This window comes from Naegleria lovaniensis (assembly GCF_003324165.1).
Source record: "Naegleria lovaniensis strain ATCC 30569 chromosome Unknown tig019, whole genome shotgun sequence".
NCBI classification, from domain to species: Eukaryota; Heterolobosea; class Eutetramitea; order Acrasida; family Naegleriidae; genus Naegleria; species Naegleria lovaniensis.
The window spans coordinates 561,746-588,215 of record NW_025407840.1 but is presented as its reverse complement, the minus strand read 5'-3'; the positions used below and the strand labels follow the sequence as shown (position 1 = coordinate 588,215).

Sequence of the window (26,470 nt, the reverse complement as noted above, 5' to 3'; positions counted from 1 at the left end):
AAGAACCATACTTACATTAATGTGTTAAGGTTACAATCATATCAGAACATCTGAAGGAGAGAAGGTTGTCAAATCATCATGTTGTGATTCATTCATTCCGAATATTCGAAATCAGAGAGGAATTCCACTTCATCATCAACATCAACTTCGCTACTATCCACAATCTCGTCAGAATCTTCTTCCATTTCTGCATTACCATGTTCGAAACTCTCTTCTTGAGCATGAGAAGTATCTACAAGTTCCCTGAAAACATCTTCCATATCAGCATCGCTTAAAATCTCCTCTTGAGCTTGAGTATCCTCAAACATCCGAAAAACATCTTCCATGTCTACATCATTCTCCAAAACATGCGAGTCGTTTGGTATTAAGAAAAAATCATCATCCAATGCATCACAAAATTCAATCTCGGATTCATATGTTTCTGCATATGGTTTCCTGCTGAACGTTTGTCTTTGTTCAGTAGTTTTGATTGTTTTCTGAGCAGATATTGATTTCTGCTTTCTTCCTCTCTTCTTTGGTGGCTCATAAACACATTGAGCATCAATTTTCAAACAATTAGAGCAAGGAGATTTGTGATCACATTTGGCATGTTGTTTCTGACATCGCATACAGGCCTTAATGGAATTGTCAGGAGGCGACGATACTTTCGCATTTGATCCGTTCTCAAAAATTCTTGTACGGTGTTGAATTTTCTTCTTAATGGAATTCGTTTTCTTCTTTGCTTTTTCCCACACGCACTTTTTGACGACAGTGCTTGACAATGATGTTTCCTCAGCAGTCTTATCGAGTTTTTCTAAGGCCTCATCATTAATATCAATGGAAGCGATGTCTTGTTTCCACGTTTCGAGCATTTCTTGCCAAATTTTGGAAATTGATTTGTCCTCTTGTTTGTTACCTATCCAGTCCCTTCCTCTTCGAGTGGACATATATAACACTCTTAATGGCAATAAAACACATTCAGCAAACCCTGGAAGAGAACCGTTCGGTTTGTGATTCGATTTTCTTTCATTGATAAGTCGACCTAAACTGTGAACGCTTTCACATCCTTGATTCATAAAACGAGTAAGGGTGCCATATTTCTTCAATAAATAAGGCAAATGATTCAAAACAATATGTACATAATATCCAAAGTTTTCATTGGGATAGTGTAAACGAAGCATCTCATTTAACTTTTTCAACGTTGGAATTAAATCTATCTCAATATTTTGCTTTGCAAGTAATTGCGAAGGGGCCTCCATGTATCCATAAATTATATATCGAAACATTGACCAAATTGCAACATCTTGTGAATCAAAGCTGCTTTTGTTTAAGGCCTCCAAAAAAATTTTCTCAAAATTGAGTAATAAGGTGTCCGCTTGTTTTCCATTGAGGTAAGGTGGTTGATAGACTTTGTTTGCTTCCATTGCCAGCTGTTGCTTGTAAAATGGTTTTTCTTTAAATTCAAATTTTGAGAGTGATGGGAACTGTCGAATTATATCTTTAACTGCCTCTAATTCATCTGGACACAGTTTCAACATTAATTTAGCCAACAAATTCCCAACAATTCGAAGCTTTGCATGAAGTACATCAATGACAACATGTTCCATCAATTTTGGGTATTTTTCTAGAATAATATTTCTGCAATTAAAATCGAGAGAGTGATTGTATTCAAATATTGTATTATAATTTTCATGAGTACAATCACAATATGGGCACACAAATGTTTCATCACAGAGCTTCCATAATGCTGACAAATCTGCACATATATATACTGTAACAGGTAGAGTTACGCTTTTCTTCACCCCATTTTCCTCAAAAGTGTAAATAAATCCGTGTTCAACCAAATCATTCAATATTGAAAAACTTATATCAAAATATTTCGAAACATTCTTATGAATTTCTTGTCCTTTGTACATATCTGTTATGAATGCATTGTATCTGCATTGTGTAGAAAGAATATTGTTAAGAATTACAAATGCATGAATGACTTCATTGGTAGAACGGCCATCCCAAAAACTTTTCAGTTCCAATTTTTCAGGAATTTTTCCTTCCAACTTCACTATAAGATCAACTACTTCATGCAGTAAACACGAAACGTCTACATGAAGAGAATTGTTGTCATGAGACATGTGAAATATTTGTTGAACTAATTCATTCATTTCATCACGCTGTTCTTTAAGCTTTTCTTTGGTACAGACAATAAAATTCAATGCATGATATTGATAATGCTCGCAAAAAAGATGATCTGACATCAATCTGGTGTCTGTAAAGTACACAGCACCTTCAGGTGATAAATTGTCTTGTAATTCAGGTGATGCTAGTGTTTGAAAATGATGTGCTAGTCTTGTGTAGTTGGTATGGCCTTTTGATACATAGGAGTCAATTCTTTTGTAGAGAGAATCTGGATCTTTTTCAAATATATAGTCAATAATGTCGTCTAGAGTTTGACCATTGCTTTTCAATATCTCTTGAATACCAGTAACAAGTCTATCTGAAGTGAGTTTTTGATTTTGGGCAGTCATTTCCTTAATATTTTTAATTGCTCGTCGAAATGGCCTGCGTTTCAAAAATTGTCCATCACACTTTCCACACACTAAACCAAAGGCTTTGTCACAATTAATAAACCCTTTCGTTGATTTTTTTTCTTTGGTTTTAGATTTCTTTTTCTTGCTCTTTTTTCGAGAGGTTTTTTTGTGTGGGATGGTATTTGATGTTGATCCTGGATCTACACTTGATGTGGAGTTGTTCGTCTTAATGGTCTCTTGATTAATTATACTAACTTGTGCATAATTATTCTTATTAGAATATTTTGAAATTTGAGCTTTGATAATTTCTGTGTGTATTCGATTATTAATTTCTTCAGCAAGTTTTTCTCTCAACCATTGATGCACATCTTTCGAAATAGTACATCCTTGCGAAGTTAATAAATTGTACAACGCAACCTTATCTAGAACTGTATAATTAACATCATATATTACTACAGGACATTCAAATGTGGTCTTCGATAAATAATACGAGCTTCTTTGTTTGTTCCAAGATGAAGGAACAGAATATAGTAAAGTGTTTCGTAATAAATTATTGTCAATAGTTGGGTAATCAGAAATATTGGTGAGTAGAAATCGTTGAGGAGTAATCATATCAAAGAAATTTGATGATGAACAGTTGTGTGACTCAGAGTCTATTGTTATCGGAGATGATAATGAGCGTTGTGAGTTTGTTTCATGATTAAATTCACAATTTTGAGTAGCGTTTCGTTGTGAGAACGTTGTATCATAGGCTGAATGATAGTCAAGATTTTGAAGTGATGGTGTACCGAATGTATTTGTTGTTGTTGGTGATGCGTTTGATGTGGCTGTTGTTGATCCTTGTACGTAATTCTTATACCTCCTGTAGCAGTTGTTACACCACTGATCCGATCTTTGCTTTTCAGCTTGGCATAAACGAAACTGTTCGGGAGCTTTGCCTGCAAGAGATATGTGTTGTTTTCCACAACAAGAACAAAATGTCATTTTTTGTTGGTGTAACAATAAAGTTAGCGAATTCCACATATCATGCTTGACAATTTCTTCCATCTCAACACGTCATGCTTAATCTTGAAGAGAGTTAAATTGTTCGTAACGAAAAAATTAAATTGTCAATTGGTAAACATTTCACGAAAAGTTCACTTAAGGAATTCCGAATCCAAAATTTGATAAAAATGATGTACACTATGTATCTGTCATGCACAACAAATTGTGACATGACTATTATTGTTACCCCCAAACATGTACTTCGCAAAATGCATTCCAAACATCAACAATTAATTTTTGTATTTGTTGATGTTTGGAATGCATGTTGTGAAATATACAGATTGAGAGAGTATAAATACAATTTCAAAAACTAATTAGTCATCCCAACCAACCATCGTGATGTGTTTTTTCAAAAACGACTCACAACGAAAGAAGGCTAGTGCGAGCCACTGGTTGCTTCGATCATGTACAAATTATTCAAGGACGAACATCATTTTTGCTCTGTTCATCACACAAGGATTACTTGGTATGCTTGCCACGTTTTTTCTACTCTACACCACATCGATATTTTGTACGCTATTGTCTCTATTATAGAAATTATCATTTAGTTCACTCTCCCAAAATTAATTCACAATGTTTTCTGCACTTCCAAGATGCCACTCAATAAAATCAATTCAAATAAATAAATTCCACAAAGTTCAAAATAACAATGTCATAATAAATACTATCATACAAAATCACTGTGACATTCTTGAAATTAATTTGTATTGTAATGTCATGTGAAAAATGAATTTAAAGAGTGAGACACCATTTCCATAAACTGATGAATCAGTGAATGAAATGAGTATGAATATACTTCACTCATCATGGTGGATATGTTGACATGTAATGTTAACTCCAAACTCACTCTCGGAATGACATGATCTCATCACAATAAAATTCATGATGTTACTCTGTAAATGGTGATCACATCCGTCATCAATAGCCATAGAAACTCTTCGCAATATACAAAACAACATTACAATCGTTTGTTTATCGAAAGCGAGCCCATAAGTCATTTTTAAGTGTTCATTAACATACATACCACAACAATAATTCATCATGACTTCAATCACTCACACAAGACACTTCAACCATAGATCACAACCTATGATGATGATAGAATTAATCACAAGAACGAGAGAGGAGAGTTATACATGTTCACAAGAAATAATGATTTCCGAGGACAGTAAGCAACTCGCATTCCATGAAACAATCATTCCAATGAATAAAGCTGATGATTTGTTGTTTGAATGATCAATATATCAATCCGATAGCATTTCATTCTGTGAAACAGTTATCACCATCATATTGTCAAGCATACTATTTAACCACATTTCACTTGTATTTTCAAGTGATATTATTCGATTTCAATTACTATCACTCTGAATTGAAATCAAGTAAATAACAAACACTACTACAACAAATTACTATCAATTACAAGTCCAAACCACTATTCGACTAAACGATTTTTGCTTCAGTTTCTCAAGCAACTTCATCCAATAATTCCACAGTCATCGCATCAGGCAAGGGCATCTTGTTTAATTTCTAAATACTTATTTGTTGAGGTGTTGTCAATTCCGAAGAGTATGATGATGTAACTTGATAAGAATGATTTTCGCCAAGTCTTTGCTTCATTTTTGTTTCTTGTTGCCCCTGCAAAATCACGTCTAAAAAAGTGAAGTACAAAATAGAGGTACCTAGACCAAGCGCTCGTTAGTCCCTTTGCATATTTGCCGGACGCACCAAAACTCCACGATTGTACCTATCATATACCCTCTACTCACTGTTAGAAAATAAAGTTTCCGGAAAACCTGCATCACAGCGAAAAAGCGTTCGTGAGCTTGACAAAGCTTTTTCAAAGTAAAAAAGAAGAATCACGTATCTCTGTTTGTCACTTTTAGCCCGTTATATTTTAAACTCATGGCTATTGGATGTAAAAGAACCATGATTTCAAGTATAATAGGTGTAAGCAATTTATTGACGCAACACCAGTGTCCAGGTTTTGAACACAGCCATGAGCCTTCTACTATCGAGTTTTTCGCTTGCGAAAAATTTCGCAAATTATGATGGCTATTTAGTGAGCCAAAAATTGTCCGCCTCCCCAATTGAATTGGCACATCTTCTCTCATTCGTTGCCGGTAAGAGTGATACGAAACTCGTAGAAACAAATTCTCTGCCAGACCTTTCTATCGTGGAAAGCACATTGAAAACCATTGACAAAGCAGATACTTCTGCTTTGGATTCAGGTGTTAAAAGTGGATTTAAAATGTTGGTAGAAGATGAAGAACTGCGGTGTTTAGTTCTTGATAATTTATGGGTCATCATCAAAACTCTTGGCTCTGATGGAGTCAAACATATGTTGAAAGCCATTCAAGTACTCCCTGGAGTGTTAGTAGTTATGAATGGCAACCTTGACCCACAATCGTTGACCCACACTGTGAAAGGTGGCTTGGAAATGCAGGCGATACAATTCAAAATGGTCAAAGAAGGAGGAAAAGGAGCAAAAGTGATCTATCAAATTATCAAACGTATTATTGACATCATCCGCAAAAAGACTCAGACAACTATTGAAAGTCGTGATGACTTGACACCAAATCAAAGAGAAGAGTTGACGAAAATTGTGAATGCAACAACTCCATTGGTGGAGTCTGATGAGCCTAATAATGAAAAAATTGAGGCCTTGCTTCATACTCTAAGACCTCAGAAATATGTGAAAACAGACAATGTGGCCATTTAGAGAAAAAATTTGGCTAGCAAAGATGAAACATCTTTACCAAGAAAAAACCGAGCAAGCAAAGATGAAATATATTTACCAAGAAACATCAACTCTGAACTTCCAACCAAGAGCCAGCAAAAGATAGTCACTCAAAAAGAGGACAATATGGTTTGCATTTGGATACTTGTTGTTGTTGCTTTTGCATTTGTAATTATGTTATTCGTGATCTCGTTGTGTGTAGTTTTAGCTTTAACTTTGAATAACTGAATCATGGCGTCTCAGCAAAAAGCGACCTTACTTCTTAGCAAACTGAAATTGACTTGCAATAAAGGATTCTTCATCATATTTGAGCCGTATGTGTGCCATTACACATCTGTAAAAGTACATTTGTTGTCTCATAGGCCAGGAGTTTGTATGATGAAAAAGTAATTGCGTAAAACATAAGAGGAATCATCAAGGGAATCAATGAAAGCATGTAGATAAAACAGAATACCAATGAAGAGGCAAAGCACCAAAAGAAATAAATAAACAATATTTGAAATAAAAACAAGTTTTTCCATAAGCTCGGAATTCGTTTCGTTTTTTCATTCACATCAAGAAATTGCTTGATTATAGAGTTCATTTTGGTGATTTTACGAGTATTGCCAAGCATAAGCAAAAGACAAAACAAACAAACAATAATAAGGTAATATTCAACAATTAGAGTTGAGATAAATAAATATGCATCAATAATTATTTATTTGTTCTGCTTTTTTGTTGATGTTTCACTCCAACAACAAAAATGTATCCCTCTTCCATTGAATCCTCAGTTCAAAAAATCTTGTTCTGATGGTGTTTGCTCTTTTGACATTGTTCATTCAGGACTCTTTGATGTAAAGGAAGGAGATGAATTGTGTTTTCAAACATCCGCTCTCACTAATGAACGCATATCGCTTTCATTTACTGAATTAGAAGTTAGCTATGAAACCGAGTATTGCTATTTTACAGACGACCCAATTCCACACACATCGGTAAATTGTACCTGTAATGGTGTTTGTAACCCGCCTGCAGAGATGAACGAGTACGATAACAACTTTCTCACAAACCACCAATTTATTTTGACAGGTTGTCCAGCCCCAATAACCGGATCCGTTTGTGTTAGACATGCTTTTGAGGTGTTTAGACGCTTCAAAATTTGTAAGATTTCGAAGAAAAAGTACTATGTAGTCGCATCTGCACAGTTCAACAATGATTTGGACACCGAGACCTCAAGAGATAACGGTGTAATTGGATTCAGAATACAGGGCAATAGTACTCTAATAGACATTAATGTTGTACTCTCTGAACCTCAGCCACCTCTTGAATATGTGTTAGTTGACCTTCATGCTCCGTCAGATTTTTATTTGATTCCTTCCGACTTTGTAAACAGTCTTAATACTTTTGATATCAAGAAGCTTGGATGGATGAAAATTTATTCAACTACTTCCAGACCCGGATGTCGCTCTCCAAAGGGCTCTTGCAGTCTCAAAGTTGATTTACCTCCCCAAGACGTCTTGAAAACCATCTCCAAACCACTTATGAACAACTGTTTGACGCTCTAGCTCGCTTAATCAGATTTCTCGTCATGGTCCTCGTGAAATGAAATTTCAACGAACGTGATATCGTCAGAATCCCAATAGCCACCTGGAATGGGTACCTTGACAAAATACTGCAACCAATTCACAACCATACACACATACTCATTGTCTTTCATGGGCCTCTCTGTTTTCAATTTGAGAATCTTTTCAAACGATTTCATACCGTCATAGTCTTCATAGACCTCATCTCGTTCCAAGTTATTACGGTCAAAAGAAATTTCAAAAACCGTTGTGTCATCAAAAGAAAGAATGACACTTTCATACACGTTTTTAGAATCGTCAGTAGCCTCATACGTATAAACAATGTTCACTTCCAGAGGATAACCATTGGACAAAAAGGCAAGGCAATCAGTGGTCGTTTTTTTGTAATTGAAGTCACTTCCTTCAAGCTTTTCTTTTTGCCGATTGAGAATCTTTACATGTCTGAAAAGATTTTCTTTCACAATGTTCAAAATTTTGTGAGAAAGAAATCCTTTTCGTATCTTTGCGTATCTAGGTAATGGTATAGTCGTCATTTCTCTCGAGGATTTCGGGCTTGTAAAGTACTGTTCCTTTTCCACATGCTCTTTCATTTGGGTTAAGAGATCTGGATTTTTGGTAGTTTCATATGTTCTCAATAAGCGTTCATGATGGCGTGAGAAATCATCTTGGAAGCAATTTAACAACATTGAAAAGGCCTTCTTGTAGTTGATGCTTTTTGTTTTCAACATTCGATGCAAACTGTTCTTTTGGTGTTCATTCAAATTAAAATACGAATGATAATAGAGTTGTGCAAAGTTCATTTCGTTCTTGAAAAAGAGTTGATTCCATTGTTTGCACACCAACCATGGTTGAGAATTCACAAAATCAGGAGCATCCAAAAATAGAAGGATTTCTTTCAAAATATCATCACAGAACACAAGAGTCTCCACAACCTCATCATTTGCATCATTCTCTGAGAGCTTTCTTTTCTTGGTCCCACTGGCCAGTTCTTCAGGTTGTTCGCTTAATGAATGCTTTTTGTCGTCGGACCTTGGATAAGCCGTTTCTTTGTTGTCATTATTCTTACCTGCTAAAACCATCAAGTAATAATGATTTTTAACTTGTTCCGAAGCTTGATTCCATAACTCTCTCAATTCTTCTTTTACTTGTAAACGATTGAAATGCTTCTTACTTTCCTTCACTTTCCAATGATGGTCTTTCAAAAGTTCCATGTTCCAAATTACATAATAATTATCCATAACCATTGTTGAATACGTTGAATTTAAAACCAACCACACCACTATTCACATTTCCAAACCACGTACCTAATGCGAACAGAATAAAGGCTTCGTGTTCTTCTTCATCGTCTGCCAAATCAATTTTTGTTCTACTTTTTGAATCCATTTTTTTTTTTAACTGTAGTTTTTTTGTAACATCACTTGGTCGCCTCGGCGGCGGGTAAATTATTATTCAATATTGAGAGTAGACAATACTCAGAGTGGTTGTTATTGTCTTGTGTATGGGGCATCATGGTCTTCAGTTTCTTCGGTTGAATCTTGGTCAGAATGATCGTCGTCAATAATATGATTGGTTTCCCCAAATTTCACACCATACTCATAGTCAATACTGTGTGGAAGTTCCAATCGAATCAATTGTTTCAACCAATACAACACAATGGTTGCAAATTGTTTAAAAGTTAAACGCTCTTGTATTTCTAATTCGAGAAATTTTGCAACATATTTCAAACCCTCAGCTTCGAAACAATCCCTGGATACGTCGTCACGAACAAGCACAGGCAAAAGTTGATCATATGAAATAATGGTAAAGACTTGATAACCTTCTAAATGGATGGTAATGTGATCAAAATAGGTCGTGACATTGTACTCATCAAAGCTAACATGGACATGTTCGTTTTTCACAACAACTTCCACATGCATGGGATAACCATTGGATAGGAAGGCAATATATTCAGAGGTACTTGAACACATGGTAGAATCTTTGCCTTTCACCTTTTCAGAATGTTGATTCAAAATAATGACATGTCTGAATAGATTTTCTTTCAAAATGGTAATCGTTTGATTTTGCTTGGATCGAAGTTTTGCAAATTTTGGTACCTTTTCAGAAATCATGACACGTTCGTAGGGGAATGATAGAATCTTTCTCGTTGTACAAGCGTTTCCAATGAGGCCAAGAGGGATGGATGTTTACCATTTTCATATTGTTCCAATACATGTTCAAGATCATGTATATAACTGCGTTCGAAACTCTTCAATAACATTACCAAAGCATCAAGAAACGACAATTCAACATGGTTCAACATTTGTTGCAAACTTTGTTGTTGATCTTGATTCAACTTGAAATAGGAATGATAATAGAGTTTTGCAAAGTTCGAATCTTTCTTGAAAAAGATTTGATTCCATTGTTTGCACACCAACCATGGTCGAGAATTTATAAAATCAGGAGCATCCAAAAAGAAAAGTATTTCTTTCAAAATATCAACATTGAAATATGTGAGTTGTTTCATGTCGTTGAGTTTTCGTTTCTTGGTATGAAGATGATGCATGTCTTGGTTGACTTGTTGTTGCATTGGAGAGGAATTAGTTTCACACAATGCATGGTTTTTGTTATCCATGCTGATGAATGGACCAAATGATGTAATAGGATCATGTGGTTGTTCCGACACTGAATTCAGATATTCTGTTCGAAATTGTTCCGAAGCTTGATTCCATAAATTTCGTAGTGCTTTTTGAATTTGTACTTGTGTCGGCGGATGTTCTGAATGTTGTTGTAATTGTGTTTTCACTTGTGAAAGATGATCTGTGAATAAATAAAATTTCAAATATTATGATATTACGTAATTGTTATCGAACAATATCAACGTACCAATCACAAAGAGCACAAATGCATCTTCCATTGCGCGGTTGTTGTTTTGTTTTGACATTTTTTTGACAAGTGGCAAACCTTAATTTCACAAGCAGACTGAAATCTCACAGGTTGTTAACTTCCTGCTGACTTCCAAAATTTTGTACTGGATTTCGAAGAACTTCCATCGAAAAATGACAAACTGGAAACAGGTATCTCACTGCGCTTATTATTTCAATCTTTCTTCTTCTTTGGCATGTCCCTAAATTTCACACTTGGCCATTTCTCATCATTGATCAAGTCTGGAACAGAAAAGTCCACAAATTCTTTCAACCAATAAAAAACAATACATGCATGGAGTTTCTCATCAATCTGTTCCTGTGTTTCTAATTTCAAAAATTTTTCTAACTCTTTCAAATTATCATATTTGACATTTGTGAAAACGTCACCACCGCCATAAATCCAATATGGAAAGCTCGAATCTCAGAAGTAGCTTTAAACGCTTTAACCTGGTCTAGTAAATGGTTGTTTTAGATCGCAGACTGCCAATAGCGTCATCTCCAACCTCAATGTTAAGTTTTTCATGTTTACATTCAATAGTTACAATTAATGGATACCCATTAGATAAAAATGCAAAACAATAAGTGGTCATGGTACATAATGTAGATTCTTTTCCTTGAAGGTGTTCCACTTGATGATTGATAACCATGACATGTCTGAACAGGTTTTCGTTTAAAATTGTGACAACCTTTTTTGGCTTCGAAGGCATTCGAATGACTGCAAATTTTGGTAATTTTTGGAGATCATGTTCCGTGAGAGTTTGAACTGAGATTGTTCCTGTTTTAAAAGAATTTCCATTTCTGCTAAGACATCTTGTGTTCTTTCATGTTCATACCGTTTCAATAAGCGGTCATGATGTTGTGTGAAATTACATTTAAAGCAATCCAATAGTGTTGAAAATACAGCTCTGTATGGAAACATATTTTCCAACAACATTTGATGTAAACTATTCTTCTGGTCTTCATCCAATTTAAAATAGGAATGACAATATAATTTTGCAAATCCAGGTCCTTTCTTGAAAAAGATTTGATTCCATTGTTTACAAACCAACCATGGTTGAGAATTCACAAAATCAGGAGCATCCAAAAAGAAAAGAATTTGTTTCAAAACGTCATCACAGAGCAAAGTGGTGACAAGTGGTTTTACATTCTCAATTTTTCTCTTCTTTTCCTGACCAACATGAATGTTATCATCGTCAAATACATGCTCATTGTTGTGATCCACTATTGGAGAATCATGGATAGCAGTATTTTTCTGTTGTCCCATCAACAATATTGTCAAATAATCATTTTTCACTTGTTCCGAAGCTTGATTCCATAACCTTCTCAATTCGTTGTGAATTTGTAAAAGCATGCTGCTACGTTCATGATCTTGTTGAAATTTTGTTTTCACCTGTTCAAGATTCTCTTTATGGTAAATATTTGTTCATCATGATAATGATCACAAAATAATCATTTGAAAAATTTCGGGTATTTTAATCATGATGATTTTGAAGGAATAGCGATCAATCATACACCACGCAACTGTACATCCGATTTAAACAAACGTACCAACTGCAAAGAGAAGAAATGCGTCTTCCATGGAGTGATGAGCTTTGGTCGGTTGTGGCATTTTTTAAAGATTACAACAAATCTGTTCTTGTAGTAGTTGAGATTTGGAATATTTAATAAATTCTTTACAAAATATTAAAATGTCACAAAGTGGTGTTAATTAAATTTACGGAATTTAAGGGGAAGAAAAAATCGTCGAGCCATTCCTGCTGTTGTTGTTCCTGTCTATTGCTGGGAGAAATGAGAAAAAATAACGTTTCCTGGTCTGGATCTCAGGTATGTCAATAAATTCTGCCAACCAATACAAAACAATATTGGTATAAACATCCGTAGAAATTGGTTCAAGTGTCTCTAATGTGAGATATTTGAAAACATGTGAATGTCCAACAATATCCAAAGGATTTCGTTCCAATGAAAAATAATCAATCACAGGATTCTTGGTCTTTGAATAACCAAAAATGAAAGCCATTTCATCGTTAAAACGAACGGTGGTTTGATAACAAATCTGATCCCCAACCGTCTCAATATTATGGACAATGGTAACCTTAATGGGATAACCATTGGATAAAAAGGAAACGTATTCAGTGGTAACTGTTGTTAATGAGCATAGTTGTCCTTTTTGCTCTTGAACACGCCGATGCAACAAAATGGAATGTCTAAAAAGGTTTTCTTTCAAAACTTGGGCCTTGGACCATGAGTGGAAGTCAGTGTATGGTATTAATTCTGGTAATGTTTTTGAAATCATGGATGAACGGTGTTCAGATAAACGTTGCTTGCCAAATTTTTTGTCATATTGTTCGTAATTCAAATTTTTTTCCATTTCTGTCAAAATGTTCTTATTTCCATGGAGTGCATATTGTTTCAACAACTTGTACTGTTTTTGTGTGAAATTCCGATTGTAGCAGTCTAATAATGTAGAAAATACATCCTTGTAACTGAGATTAGATTCTTTCAACATTCCATGCAAACTACTCTTTTGATCTTGATTCAGCTTGAAATACGAATGATAATACAGTTTTGCAAATTTGAGACCCTTGATGAAAAAGTGTTGATTCCATTGTTTGCAAACGAGCCATGGATTCGAATTCACAAAATCAGGAACGTCTAAATAGAGAAATATAAGTGTTAAAACGTCGTTCGAGAAGGAAGTCTCGTTGGAATTGTAGGTTTTTCTTTTCTTGAAAAGACTACAAAATGGCAAAAACGACTCGTCTTGGTTGTCTAATGAATGCTTTTTGTTGACCAGGTCGTTTTCTTCTATCGGAGGTTCGTGGCTATCATGGTTCAATGTTGTATGATCATCTTTTCCCAATGGTGATCACATTTCCTGATGTAGATGAATAACTTACCGATCACGTAAGTAGTGCTTGTGTGGTGTTGAGACATTTTTTTTGGAATTCCTATTTCGTGCGAGAAAAATTTTTTGCCAACTATCTTGTTGCTGTTCGCAAATTTTTTTGTTGATGGATGAAATGCCTTAGTGGAACATCTCAAATCGTCATTAATCGATAATCCGTTAATCTGCTGCTTATTAAATACCCAGTTCTTTTCTAAGAGCTAGATATTCTTCTCTAATACATTGAGTCACTGCATGAGCATCAGGAATAATTCCCTTGTCACACACTACAGAAATGCCAACTCGGCCATTGAAAGACATCAATGTGCAATTCACACCGATAGGTTTCACAAGAGGAATGAATCCAACACCTTGCATCAAGTCGTGACCGAGTAACTTGAAGGAAATTTCATCTTCAGGAGAGTGAAGACCTTGTACGTTAGAAATTGTGAAAGTCGATGAGGATGCTCCCCAATTCAGTAATGCCACTGACAAGGATTTGGGTAGCAAGGTTGTGGCTAACCATAGTAAATATCTGTTGAAATATGGTTGTGGCAAGAATTTTGCTAAATTCATGTAATGGTGGATGATTGAAAATCTTTCTAGAGGTGACAAACGAATATTGAAAGGCATCGTTCCAAACAATACTCCAACAATGTTACCAACCTCTTCTCTTGACTTGCTAGATCGAATATTGACACCCATTCCCAAGCGACAAGTACAACTTTTCAGAATGTACTCTTTTGTCAGACCACGAGGTGGGTTTGTGCTAATTTTCAGCCTATATCGATCAATGGCACCGCTAAATATAGTCAGAAAAGATCATTGACTTTTCCAGTAGTGGAATTTTGTTGCCCTAAGATTTGAGCCACTCGTTTGAACTCTTCAACTGTGAAATATTGGTCTGCCTCATTGGTCAGGTCTGCCTCTTTCTTTGGAGTGGATTCATTGAACCAAATGAAAGAACATGATACTCTTCCAGATTTTGGATTCTTTGGAGATGGTTTAAACATGGTATCTGTGTCACCACTAATTCCCAAATAAAGTATTAGTAGTAAGGTTGCAAAAAAGGAGACCAATTTCAGAACCAATCCTATTGCCAATGCCAACAAACTTCCTACCCATGGTACATTTCTAGATATTCCATTCTCCACGTTATGGATGATACTTAGAGCAGAGTTCCAGTTGTTATAACTTCCTTGCATCATATTGTCATATTTTTTCAACAAGAAATTGGATACTTCTTCCTCATTGTCCAACAAATCACCGACAATGATCCGCTGCAACAACTGTCCATCTCCAATCCAATGATGAATCTTAAAAAACAATACAATTCCTCTAGAATAATTCTCAATGACATAACATTGCCAAAGAGGCATTTTAGAGCCTGTCACTTGTCTAACAGGCACAAACGGAGTGGTAAATATCTCACTGAGCATTTCGCTCAATGCTTCGTCTTCCGTCATCATTTGCAACTTTTCTTCGCTCAAGCTGCAATACTTGACATGATTTTCCATGCAGACATTTTCCACACCAACATCCACGTATTCACAGTCGCTCACCACCAAACTTCTAAAACGAACATAACGCGCCAATAATCGTTCAGAGAGTCGTTGCTCAAAGGCTTCCCGATTGAGTCCGATGTTCTTTTCGTCATGATGAACATGATATGATCGATTACTCTCACAATTATTATATTACTAGCTCCTAGAAGAACCAATCCTCCCACTACTAGAGGTTCTTCTGGTTGTTCTTGCATGAGCATGAGTTGTCCGAATTTTGAAAGCCTTCGTTTTGGTGCATTCGGAAGCGAATAAGACACAAAGTTCAACTGGGACATTTTTTTATGGCGCCATTAATTTTTCTTTCGATGAAACTATTTCACACACTTGATTCTCTTTCGTGCCAGATGTCCTCTCATGGTTTTTTGGATCAAGATGGCTGCATGAGTTCTATGAATGTGGCGCATGACATCAAGAGCTTCGGCCGTGCAGAGTCGAAATGAGGGGTTGGGCTCGAGACCTTTTTCGAATAACTCAACCAATGGATGAGTGTAATGTGCACTGGCACTGAGAGGTTGGCCTTTCTTATTGAATAAAGTAAAATAAGGATTGGCCTTCAAATTTTCTTGCCAAATTTTCACAAAGTCATCCTCAGAGGAGACTTTGGCTTGAAAATTTACCTTCTTTTTGCTTAAAATTTCAAAAAGAGAGTAAAACATGCTATATATGTCGATACCAGCATGTGATGGTTGTCCTTCGTGATGCTCCGGTGGAAGATATCGTAGAGTTCCTCCTAATACCGCTTGTCCTTGTTTCACAGAAAAACCAAAATCTGCCAGTCGAACACCCTCATGAGAAATTAAAATATTTTGAGGCTTAATATCGCTATGTACATAACCTTTCATATGAACGCATTCTAAAGCTTCCAATAAATCTACACACGTTTTCAAATATTTGAGCGGCCTCATGTACTTGACTTTCTTTCCTTTAGTATTCACAAAGCTTATTTGCTGTGTGAAAATATCGCCAAATTTACAGTATTCAAGAATGACTACATGCGACTGTATCTTCTTTTTAGCGTCGTCAACTTCTTCGTAAGTATAGTGATCCAACATTTTGATGACATTTCGATGTTGGAACAACTTTAAACACTCGACTTCTCGTTCATAATCCCTGAAAGCACCATCTTTGTATTTTTTCATAACACATACTTCATTGTTTTCCTTGTTCGTGACGAGAAGAACCACTGCCGATGCACCATCGCTAAGTCTGTTCAAAATTTCATACTGTGCCTTCTTTTTTTCTCCTTCTTCGATGTCTTTCTTATTCTTTTTTACAAACAAATTAGTGAACGGTTTGATAATGGCTTTCCACGACCTTGACTTTCGTCCAGATGTATCAGTGGAATTAACTGAATCTGATCTTGATCTTGTATTCATACTGTCATCACCAATAATTGCTGGAGCTACAACATTTGCTTTGGTTGCCACCTGTGTTTTGGTTTTTCTGGAAGGAAGTAACTGAGCGTCTTCGTCGTTACAATCAGATAATTTGTCGTGACATATTTCAAAAACTTTTAAAACTGATGAAATACTTGGTCTGTCATGTTCCTCGGGAGACAAGCAATCCAACGCAACGTTCAGAATCTTTTTCAGTACGACCTCTAATTGAACGTCAACCTGGCCTCCTTCCAAACCTCCGGGATTGAGTGACCGGTGCACTCTGTCCTTAATATTTTGAATTTCATTCTTCCAGTCATCAATATCGAGCATTTTAGCATCCACCTCCTCCTGAAACAAAACGCCTAGAATCATTGTTCCAAGCATGTGAATGTCATTGGATGTGGAGAATGGTTCGTTGTCACGTTCAAATGCTTGCCTCGAAAAATATGAAACATGTTCATCATTAAGAGTGTCTCTAATAGTTTCCAGGCCAAAACTTGGCACTTGCAAAATGATCTCAGCTTGAGAGATTTGTTGCAAACTTTTTGAAAGAACTAGAACGTTTTTTGGAAGGATGCTATTGTGAATAATATTACACGAGTGTAATTCATGCAATGCTTTGCAAATTGAGAGAAATGTTCTCACCGTAAACTAGAATTGAGAAGAATTTCAATAATTAAAAACCTGCAAGTGTGACTTACCCTTAGTCGTTCTTCCTTGCTTACCAAAATATCCTTATTGAACAGAACTCTCTCCAAATTGAAAACTTCTCCCGACCACCCTTGTAGCAATTCTGTTTTTTTGTTCAACTTGACATTTTTGCAAGCCGTAGAAAAATATAAATGTGAGGTAAGCCCTTCATCACAAATTCTTTCATAAATTCCATCAATTTGAAGGTTTTCCTCCGACCTCAAGCTTGCTTGTACATAATTCAAGAGATGTTGTTCATAATTCTTAGCTTTTCCTCCTGGTAGAATGGATTGAGAAAATACAAAGCAATTTCGTTCGGGAGAGATATCTGCAAAAACCGGGACATGAATATTGGTTGGGTAGGAGTCTTGATATACTAATTGAAGATCAACAGAATCTATGGAGGATGATGTATCATTTCCGAAGCGGTTGCTCACCAACTTTTGTAGAAGTGATTCATAACTCTGAATAATGGATGTTGTCATCGAGTCCTTAGCTAAAATGAAGAGATCAACGATGAAAAGTGTCAATGAGGGAGGTTGAAAGTTGCGCTTTTTTTTGTACAAGTTTTTGGGCGCCTAATTTGAGCTAGAGACAACTTTGCGTCTCAACCACAAGTTCACAAAGGTCCAAGTTGGACTACTACCATTTAATTTCATGGTAATTCTTGTACAACTTTCCATAATCCAGAGAGGCAGTCAGAATTGGATGAAGAATTCGATAGGCGCCGTCTTGGACATCCAATGGAGGGTCCATAAATGTCTCAATGGCAGAGGAAACCCAACCTGTATCTGCAGAATTCATCAAAATTCCTTTCTTGCTATAATACGAAGCAGCACTGCGAGTAAGCATATTCAATGCAGCCTTGGACATGTTCGTGTGGACATGAGAGTCAGTTTTTCCATCCACATTAAATAAACCTTCGTGAGACACTACGTTGACAATATATGCCAAATGTTTGCCTGTCAAAAAACCATCAATTTCATAATTACAGCTGTCGTCAATAGTTGGCTGCATCATGTCCATTAATTGTGCCACAAGAATCGTTGGAGCAATATTATTGATCATTTGGGTCTCTAATAATTCAACCGTGTCTACTTCAGGTAACTTGTAGGTCCATGAATGGTGCGTTCTATTATCTTTCTGCTCTCCAAACTTGTCAGTTTCGCCTGCTGGAAACATGTTATCTAAATTTGCATCAAAATCCTCGTTAGTGAGGTTGTATTTTTCAGTGACATCCAAACAATGTTGCTTGATTGTTTTTTCGTCCGTGTACACCACAACTTTCGAATTGTCATTTCTCAAGACAAGTCTAGAGGCCTCATTACCATCTGTGGCAGCAGAATCTTCCATGCGATTGTTTCCCTCCTTAATTTCTCCCAGATACTTTTCATCTAAATGCTTCTTTTCATTTTTGAGCAATTTGGAGTAATATTTAAGAGGTCTTCGAACAGTTTGTGCCGCACTTTGTCGATGTAATCAGTAATGCAACCAAATGTAAAGACGTTGGTAATTGTTAAGCAATTTTTAAACTTACTTGTTAATTAAATAATCAATACGTTTAAAGTTGTTTCTAATGTAGGCACAGAATGACATGATCGATGCTCCATCTTTAAGATTCAAAGGATAGATAAATAATCTAGATTTCCATTCTTCATAGTCAGAATATTCTAAAAATTTCTCATGAGCATTGTGTGCGAACCGAGTAGTGACAATAACAGTGGCTCCATTCTCCAAAAGAGTCTTGGCGACCATGAAGCCGATTTTGATACGACCACCAGTCACTATCGCAACCTTTCCAGTTAAATCTCTCTTCAACTTTTTCATGCTAGAGTTAAAGAGTTTACATGTGTCACACATAGAGAAATCAACGTCGCTCGAATGTCTGTAAAACCCACAACAATAGCACTTCCAAAAATTGTATTTTCCTGAATCGCGTCACACATGTTTTTCCGAAATCATCATTTTCACTTTACATACCTCTCAAATGTGAATCAAAATAATAGTCTGTAAAGAAAATGCTTGCATCTTTCATGTATAATTCTCTGACACTCACGCAAAAGTAGTGAATATCGTCGCTTGTTACTCTTCTTACAAATTCATCAAATTCTGTTGATTCTGGGGCTTCAATTTCGTCTAGTGAGACACTATCAAAATCAATATCCCACATTCCACCGTAATAATTTTCCCAACCAATTGCCAAAAAATTTTTCACACCAATTCTTCTGATGGTCATGACAAGCTTATATGATAAGCTTAGGTTGTTAAAGACAGAATAAAGTCCTTCTAAATCCTCTTTGTCAACTCCGTCACCATACAGACATTCACTTTCGTCCTCAATCTCACCAGAATTAAGTTTTTCATTAATTCGAGCAATCTTTTTGGAGCAGTCATGAAAATGATCAAGAGGATGGTCATTGGTGAACCAAGTCGTGTAGCCCCGTTTGCCATACTTGTATGCTCGGTTGGTATACATTCCCTTCTCTCTGTGCTCAGAAGACACAAAGTTATAAGTTGTCGAGACGCTGTTAATACCTTCTCTCACTGTGTAGACATGGGTACCGTCATAGCAAAAACGGCAACAATCAATATCAAAGAATGTCATCAACTCCTCAATAGTATCAACACGTCTCAAAATGAATTGAGCAATATTCGAGGTTGACTTTCCATGAATGTTCAAACAGCCATTATTCTTCACAATGGCATAGGTATGACCGTCTTCCTTTGCCAACTTTTCAAATTCAAATAATATTTTCCTCAATGAAAAGTGACACTTTTCCTTACTCTCACCGTTTTGAATGCAGAAAATATCAACATCAGAAGTGTCACCCCATCCATATTCATGATTGCCTTTTCTCAAACATTTCAATACAAATCCTCCAGCAATAATGAATTGCTCCTAATTGTTTGAAGTCGAATGTTAGAGATCTGGAAATGGAACACGTTACGTACCTTGTTGGAAGCATTATGTCTCCACAAACAATCAAGCAAAATTCGAACCATGGAACTACAACTGTCATGAACCTTATTTTTAAACTCGTCAATATTTTCAACCTCAAAATTCTGCCATCTCAATAGATTCATCTTATGGAAAGGACTCTCTTTACGAATGACGTTTCCTTCCATAATGTCTTCTTGTGTAAAATCTTGGAACAGATTAATTAGAACACTTCTTCTTTGGGAAAATTTGTTTGGCAATATGAGTGTTGGATCATCCTTCATGATGTCGACAGGCTCAAACGCGATCATATTCTCAATTCCTGGAACCTTTTCCTTCCGTGTGGACGGTTCACTGTCCAGATCAGAATTGTTGGCCGACGATGAACCTGTAAACAAACTGGTGAGGTACTTGTACTGAGTACACCTACTATTGAGATATTCCAAACGAATAAAATCCAAACTGTACGATCTCAGTCCCAAATACACCGAGTACATCCATTTGCAAGTGAGTGCCAAATGAACAGTTGCATCCTTCGCTGCAAATAACAAGACCAAAGAGACACCCATTTCCGAAATTTTACCAAGAGCTCCTGCCTTTTCCAAATCACCTTTAAAATCCCGAATCACCACATGTGAGTGATGTTTTTTCTTCTTCTTTTTAGGTCGAGTGTTTTGGTGAGTGGCCTCGGAGTCTTGACTCTCTGATGATGATTGATCATCATGATCTTCTTCATCGTCTTGCATCATTTCGTCCTGATTCTCCATCGGTGATTGTTGTTCTGTTTCCTCGTCTTCTTCTTGGACCTCTTCCTCTTCATCTGTCATCTTTGAAAGATGTGCTTTCTTTCGAGCCATTTTTTTCTTCAAAATACTGGTAATTTTCACATTTTACAACATGGGCCATGTTTTAACAGGCCACCAGAAATGTTGAAAGAACAGCACCACAACAAATCAGTTTTCATAACAACATCAATTTACATCATACAAAAAAAAAATAGCGCCAACGTGCTACAGGTTTTTTGAAAAGGCGTTTGTGCAACCTGATCCATCACACACATCATCAGCAACCCATTAATTGTACATACAAATTTGATATTCATCATCATTTAATTTATTGTTACCTCATCATTTTCTTCCATTCCACTCTAGATCAATTTATTTTCAAATGCAAGAACATCATGAATACAACTCGGGACAGAAAGGAGCTGGTTCCGCAGCTAAAAAGATGATCCCAACACCATTAGGTCAACTCAACAAAGGAAGTAAGGGTTCCATCGGCAGCAATATTCATCATCATGGTGGAGGATCGGGAGCATCTGGGTTAAAATTGGAGAGAATTATTGGAAGTACTGTCTACAACCAACATTCGTTTCAATTACATCCATCTGCAATACCAATGTCGGGAGCTCTTCCATTAATGATAGGTGGTCACAGTATGAATTCTGAAATTGTGGCCTATTTGGCAGGAACTTTTGTCGTTCTTTACAATATTAAGAGAAGTAAGCAATTGAAATATTTGGAACATCCAACCTCAAACAAACCTTTCAGTTGTATTGCATTCTCCAAGGATGGTCAATATTTAGCAGCAGGTGAGAGAGGGCCAAAGCCATCCATTGCCGTTTGGGATTTGCATCAAATATTTTCTCCCTCAATGAATGACAATGAGAACAAAAACAACGAGCCCAATGTGACATTAGAGAAACCAAAAATCAGTTTTGATGTCAAGTGTAAGGAAAAAGGGCATGAGCATGAAATCAAGCAACTATGCTTCTCCAAAGATTCTAAAATGCTCCTAAGTTTAGGCGCAGAAAATGAATTGAAAATTTGGGAGCTTGTTCCTGCCTCTGGCCAATCATCCGGAAGTGTCGGAAAGGGTGAATTGAAATTTTCAAAAAATGTGGATGAAACCAACGACATTGCCTTGGCTCCAAACGATGACAACGGTTTCATCACAGTCGGAAAAGGTTTCGTGAGATTTTGGTCCTATGCAAGAACTGCTAAATCATCTCTAATTTCTGTCAGATCTGTAATGTGTAATCTAGATGTTTGGAAGCAAGCAAATTTTGTGAGTATTGACTCTAGAGGAAAGTAAGTACAGCACCTTGAGATTCATCACGAGTGAATATTCATCAATTTTTATAATTCTATTTAATAATTGACAACATCGTAGGAACGAACACGCAGAAGTTTATGCCATAACTGAAGATGGAATTCTCTGTAAAATAGACCCAAAATGTAAAGAGCTACAAAGCTGGGTGAACACTAAAGTACAAAAAGCCTTCGCCATTTCAGTCTCAGACAAATACATTGCAACTGCCAGCGCAAAAGGAGTGGTTCGATTATTTGAAACCAAAACTCTGCAATTCAAGAAGACACTGCCTGAGCCACCACCATCCACCAGTCACGTCACAATGAAAAGCGTCACCAATATTAATAATAGGTTCGTAGTAGAATTTATTAACATGGAAAAATTTAAACAATACACGCTCCCTCAATAGCTATGTAAAGCCTGCGGTATCAGAAGATGTTATTCCTCCGAGCGCACTTGCATGTGGCATTTTCGGTGAAAAAGTTGCAGTCATGTATGACGACAGAAGCTTATTTGTTTGGGATATTTCAAATCTTTCCTTAATTTCCAAGTATAGATCGTTCATTAGTCACTCTGGCTGTGTTTGGGATCTCGATGTTCTTCCTGCAAATACCAAATCAAGTCTTCCACCAGGAACATTTGCCACTTGCTCCTCTGACAATACAATCAGATTTTGGAATATCGATTCTGATCAAGAGGAGAATATTCGTTCTTCAGTTGCCGGTAAAAGTGCCTTCTGTAAAGAGCTACTTGCTGTATTACACATTCCTCCCAGTGTCAAGAACATTGAAGGCGGTATTAGAAGTATTAGTTTTACTCCAGACGGATCCTCAATTATTTCTGGTGACAAGCAAGGGCATGTACGGGTACACGATGTTTTCAACTTTGATCCAATTTACAATGAATTTGCACACGAGTCTGAAGTTTTATGCTTGGACAGTCATCAACTACCAAATGGGGATATCATTTTTGGTTCTGGCAGTCGTGACCGCATGATTCACCTTTACAAAATGAGCAATGGAAATATTGATGTTGTACAAACCTTGGATGATCATAGCTCCTCTGTCACCTCCCTTAAATTTAGTTCCAGTACAACAAAAGACGGGGAAACTCTTAAATTAGTAAGCATTGGAGCTGAGAAGTCTGTAGTATTCAGAAAAGTTGAAGATGTCGGTAGCAAGAAGAGTGTCCGAGTCGTAAGATACCAACAAACACCATCACCTTTTTCTGTGTTTGATCTGGATGTTGATATTACTGGAAAATGGGCAGTCACAGCTGGACAAGGAAAGAGAATTAACGTTTATGATATTGAATCAGGAAAATGTAAACAATATATTGAGACAAAAGACAACAAACCTGTTAAAACAGGAGTTGATAATGCAGATCCTTTAAAGGTTAAACTCTGTCCTGCTGGTATTATTGCTGTCACAAGTGCTTCTGACAAACATTTAAGAGTTTACTCCTTCTACCGTAGAATGCTCATTTCCAGAGTTAAGGGTCATGCTGACGTTATTACTTCAATATCTTTTACACACGACCTCAAAAGATTAATAACTACATCAGCTGATGGCTGCATTTTTATTTGGTCCATAGGAAGCAATTTAACAAAACAAATGATGGAGAGAATGGACGAATTAGAAAAACTAAAGAGAGCATCTATGAGCAGCCCAGTTCCATCAGCTCATCACTTGCAACAACCTCTCACACCCAAGTCAAGCGATCACGACATTAAGAACGCACCCATTGCTTTTGCACAACTACCCCCACCTCCATCTGCAAGAGGGCTACCATCCTCAGAGCTCGTCAAGTCGTTAAGCAAACAATTGTTTGATGTGGGTCAAAAAGATGCTGCAGAACCTCACGAAGAGAATGAACAACACTCCAATAAGGCCATTCCCTCGTCGCAACCAATCTTACGAGATACCTTGCTTCCTCAATGGGCTAAAGGTGCCGGCAGTTCTCCAAAACCTACTGACAAAAAGGATGACGAAGACAAGCCACTGTCCAAATGGGCAGAAAGAGTGGTCGAAAAGGATAACTTTAAACTTATCGCTAATATTGAGGATGTAGATCGATCCCTCGTATCCAATAAGCGAGTGACCACTCCTTCCGATAGCAATGATAATGACGATATTGTGAATTTGGACGAAATGCTCCATCAAGATCAATCTTCACTTTTGCACAAGCACAAAGACCTAATTGAAGATCTCAGCGATGATGAAGATTCAAATGATGAAGACAATATTATCATGTTTCCTTCATCTGAAAACTGTGCTGACACCAGTTTTCAAGTTGCTGAGAACGATCATACTGAACTCGTTCAGGATCAGCCTGCCGAAGAAAAGAACGAAATTAGTCTTCTTGCTGACAACTTGAGTATGATACCAAATAATGGAGAATCGATTCAGGTAGGAGATTTGGAAGCAGTGAGCGATAGCGATGATGAAAACGAAAGTGACGATGAGAATGAGGTATCTCGAATGATTTCCAAGAAAATGGAAGATGATCTTGCCAAACCTGTGTTGATCCCTTCAATCCTTCGTAGCAGTATTACTTCATCCTTTAAGATGACCAAGCAGGAAGAGGGATCATTCAATAACCAAAACGCTTGTAATGTATTGCAAAACCCACCAGTGGATGAATCTGCAGAGAGATTCTCTATCGACACCATTTGTAAGAAATTAAGAGATGGTCATGAAGATTCACAGCTTGAGATTATTGTTGAAGAAAAAAAACCTGCTGTTGTAGTCAATACGAAAACTGATATTGATCGCAAGCTCAATGAGTTTAAAGAATTTTTAGCCAAACACGAAGCTCAATTGCCATCCCAACTAGCAACTGAGGATGTAAAAGAATCCGAGATATCAGATGATTCAAAGAATGACCAACCTGAAGGGCAACATCAAGAACAAGAACACAGCACATCCAATAATGACCACAAAACGTCAGAGCGTACTCTTGCGGTCGAAATACCGGTTTTGCCAACCGTAGCTCATTCAAGCCCACAGTTAGGAAATCTTACTGATGAGTCGCCCATGGTAGATTCATCTGCTATTATGAACAAAGATTTGTCTTTGAGTACAATGGAAACACATTCACAGTTGATGGATCAATCTGACATGGTTCAAATTCAAACTCCAAGAGAGAAACCAGAACCAACTAAGGTGACCAAGATTAAGAACAATATTGCAAAATTGACATGTGTATTCGAAGAAACGATCAAAGAAATGGAAGAACTTTCCTACACGAATACTGATGGAGCTATGGAAGCGATTAACTCTTTCCAAAAGATGGTAGCACAAATGAATGTAAGAATGAGTCAAAGTGCCAGATTGTCGACCTCTCATTCACATTTTGTTTTCTCAACTCCTCAACAAAGTTATGTATCCTCAGGAGCTCATCATTCATTGCTCAATGAAAGCAACGCCAGTCACGCAACAACCACAGTACCCCAACAAGTGGACGTGTCTGACATGCTTGAAAGATATTCATCAGTACTTATTGACTATATCATGAAAAAAGTGGACAACCAAATGAAATAATTATGAATAGAATTTAAATCAATTTTTATCACAAGATGTTATTCATCCAAGATCGTTGACAATTATATCAATTTTCCAAATTTAGGAGAGCTTTGCAAGACCAACAACCTCAATAACTTTCCACTTTAAAAAAATCAACAACGAGCCTCTAAAGTCACACTTCAACAACAACTCCCAACACTCAACATGGTCCCACTTTTGCAAAGGCTCAAACTTTTCAACAATTCCCATCGATCCTTCTCCACTCTTCTCTCCTCTCAATTCTATCCAGCGACTAAAAAACCCACTTCCACCACAGGAACCAATATTGGTAGCACTGATTTTTCACACCTTGATGGATATGGAACTTCTGTAAAAAAACAAAAAGAGCCCAAATCACTCGGTCGATATGAAACTTTACCGAAACAAAAACCCTCCACGGATCCTTACAAGGAACAACAGAAAATGGTAGAACAAATTAAGAAGGGTAAAGATCAAATGGAATTGGAAGGTAAAGAGAAACCTGAGAAGTACACATTGAAAACATCATCTTCTCCATCAAGGCCAAAAAAAGGAGCCGCTAAAAGAAAGCGTTAAACGAAATGGCAAATGACGAACGAACATGAAGAAGGGGACCAAGAATAGGGTATTTGGA

At 36.8% G+C, this 26,470-nt stretch overlaps 13 protein-coding genes across 13 annotated transcripts; 4 read left to right on the top strand and 9 right to left on the bottom strand.

Annotated features, from left to right (window-relative positions):
- Positions 1-92: 92 nt before the first annotated feature.
- On the bottom strand, positions 93-3,488 carry C9374_003512 (uncharacterized protein; the record flags this gene model as incomplete). Its single annotated transcript, XM_044693049.1, has 1 exon — positions 93-3,488. The coding sequence occupies one exon, from the start codon at positions 3,486-3,488 to the stop codon at positions 93-95; it is 3,396 nt and encodes a 1,131-aa protein (XP_044549690.1).
- A 2,056-nt stretch (positions 3,489-5,544) lies between these two features.
- On the top strand, positions 5,545-6,267 carry C9374_003511 (uncharacterized protein; the record flags this gene model as incomplete). Its single annotated transcript, XM_044693048.1, has 1 exon — positions 5,545-6,267. The coding sequence occupies one exon, from the start codon at positions 5,545-5,547 to the stop codon at positions 6,265-6,267; it is 723 nt and encodes a 240-aa protein (XP_044549689.1).
- A 1,031-nt stretch (positions 6,268-7,298) lies between these two features.
- On the top strand, positions 7,299-7,826 carry C9374_003510 (uncharacterized protein; the record flags this gene model as incomplete). Its single annotated transcript, XM_044693047.1, has 1 exon — positions 7,299-7,826. The coding sequence occupies one exon, from the start codon at positions 7,299-7,301 to the stop codon at positions 7,824-7,826; it is 528 nt and encodes a 175-aa protein (XP_044549688.1).
- A 5-nt stretch (positions 7,827-7,831) lies between these two features.
- Positions 7,832-9,227, bottom strand: C9374_003509 (uncharacterized protein; the record flags this gene model as incomplete). Its single annotated transcript, XM_044693045.1, has 2 exons — positions 7,832-9,039; positions 9,149-9,227. The coding sequence occupies 2 exons, from the start codon at positions 9,225-9,227 to the stop codon at positions 7,832-7,834; spliced, it is 1,287 nt and encodes a 428-aa protein (XP_044549687.1).
- A 101-nt stretch (positions 9,228-9,328) lies between these two features.
- Positions 9,329-10,764, bottom strand: C9374_003508 (uncharacterized protein; the record flags this gene model as incomplete). The annotated part of the gene is made up of 3 exons (XM_044693044.1): positions 9,329-9,979; positions 10,105-10,640; positions 10,707-10,764. 3 exons carry the CDS (start codon positions 10,762-10,764, stop codon positions 9,329-9,331), a joined length of 1,245 nt encoding a protein of 414 aa, XP_044549686.1.
- Positions 10,765-11,199: 435 nt separating this feature from the next.
- Positions 11,200-12,356, bottom strand: C9374_003507 (uncharacterized protein; the record flags this gene model as incomplete). The annotated part of the gene is made up of 3 exons (XM_044693043.1): positions 11,200-11,510; positions 11,618-12,151; positions 12,296-12,356. 3 exons carry the CDS (start codon positions 12,354-12,356, stop codon positions 11,200-11,202), a joined length of 906 nt encoding a protein of 301 aa, XP_044549685.1.
- Positions 12,357-12,470: 114 nt separating this feature from the next.
- Positions 12,471-13,681, bottom strand: C9374_003506 (uncharacterized protein; the record flags this gene model as incomplete). Its single annotated transcript, XM_044693042.1, has 2 exons — positions 12,471-13,597; positions 13,645-13,681. The coding sequence occupies 2 exons, from the start codon at positions 13,679-13,681 to the stop codon at positions 12,471-12,473; spliced, it is 1,164 nt and encodes a 387-aa protein (XP_044549684.1).
- A 145-nt stretch (positions 13,682-13,826) lies between these two features.
- C9374_003505 (uncharacterized protein) lies at positions 13,827-14,336 on the bottom strand (the record flags this gene model as incomplete). The annotated part of the gene is made up of 1 exon (XM_044693041.1): positions 13,827-14,336. One exon carries the CDS (start codon positions 14,334-14,336, stop codon positions 13,827-13,829), a length of 510 nt encoding a protein of 169 aa, XP_044549683.1.
- Positions 14,337-14,443: 107 nt separating this feature from the next.
- C9374_003504 (uncharacterized protein) lies at positions 14,444-15,471 on the bottom strand (the record flags this gene model as incomplete). Its single annotated transcript, XM_044693040.1, has 2 exons — positions 14,444-15,277; positions 15,364-15,471. 2 exons carry the CDS (start codon positions 15,469-15,471, stop codon positions 14,444-14,446), a joined length of 942 nt encoding a protein of 313 aa, XP_044549682.1.
- Positions 15,472-15,507: 36 nt separating this feature from the next.
- Positions 15,508-17,750, bottom strand: C9374_003503 (uncharacterized protein; the record flags this gene model as incomplete). The annotated part of the gene is made up of 2 exons (XM_044693039.1): positions 15,508-17,226; positions 17,277-17,750. The coding sequence occupies 2 exons, from the start codon at positions 17,748-17,750 to the stop codon at positions 15,508-15,510; spliced, it is 2,193 nt and encodes a 730-aa protein (XP_044549681.1).
- Positions 17,751-17,907: 157 nt separating this feature from the next.
- Positions 17,908-21,060, bottom strand: C9374_003502 (uncharacterized protein; the record flags this gene model as incomplete). The annotated part of the gene is made up of 4 exons (XM_044693038.1): positions 17,908-18,730; positions 18,803-19,193; positions 19,246-20,164; positions 20,218-21,060. The coding sequence occupies 4 exons, from the start codon at positions 21,058-21,060 to the stop codon at positions 17,908-17,910; spliced, it is 2,976 nt and encodes a 991-aa protein (XP_044549680.1).
- A 310-nt stretch (positions 21,061-21,370) lies between these two features.
- C9374_003501 (uncharacterized protein) lies at positions 21,371-25,836 on the top strand (the record flags this gene model as incomplete). The annotated part of the gene is made up of 3 exons (XM_044693037.1): positions 21,371-22,293; positions 22,376-22,645; positions 22,704-25,836. 3 exons carry the CDS (start codon positions 21,371-21,373, stop codon positions 25,834-25,836), a joined length of 4,326 nt encoding a protein of 1,441 aa, XP_044549679.1.
- A 186-nt stretch (positions 25,837-26,022) lies between these two features.
- Positions 26,023-26,412, top strand: C9374_003500 (uncharacterized protein; the record flags this gene model as incomplete). Its single annotated transcript, XM_044693036.1, has 1 exon — positions 26,023-26,412. One exon carries the CDS (start codon positions 26,023-26,025, stop codon positions 26,410-26,412), a length of 390 nt encoding a protein of 129 aa, XP_044549678.1.
- Positions 26,413-26,470: the final 58 nt, after the last annotated feature.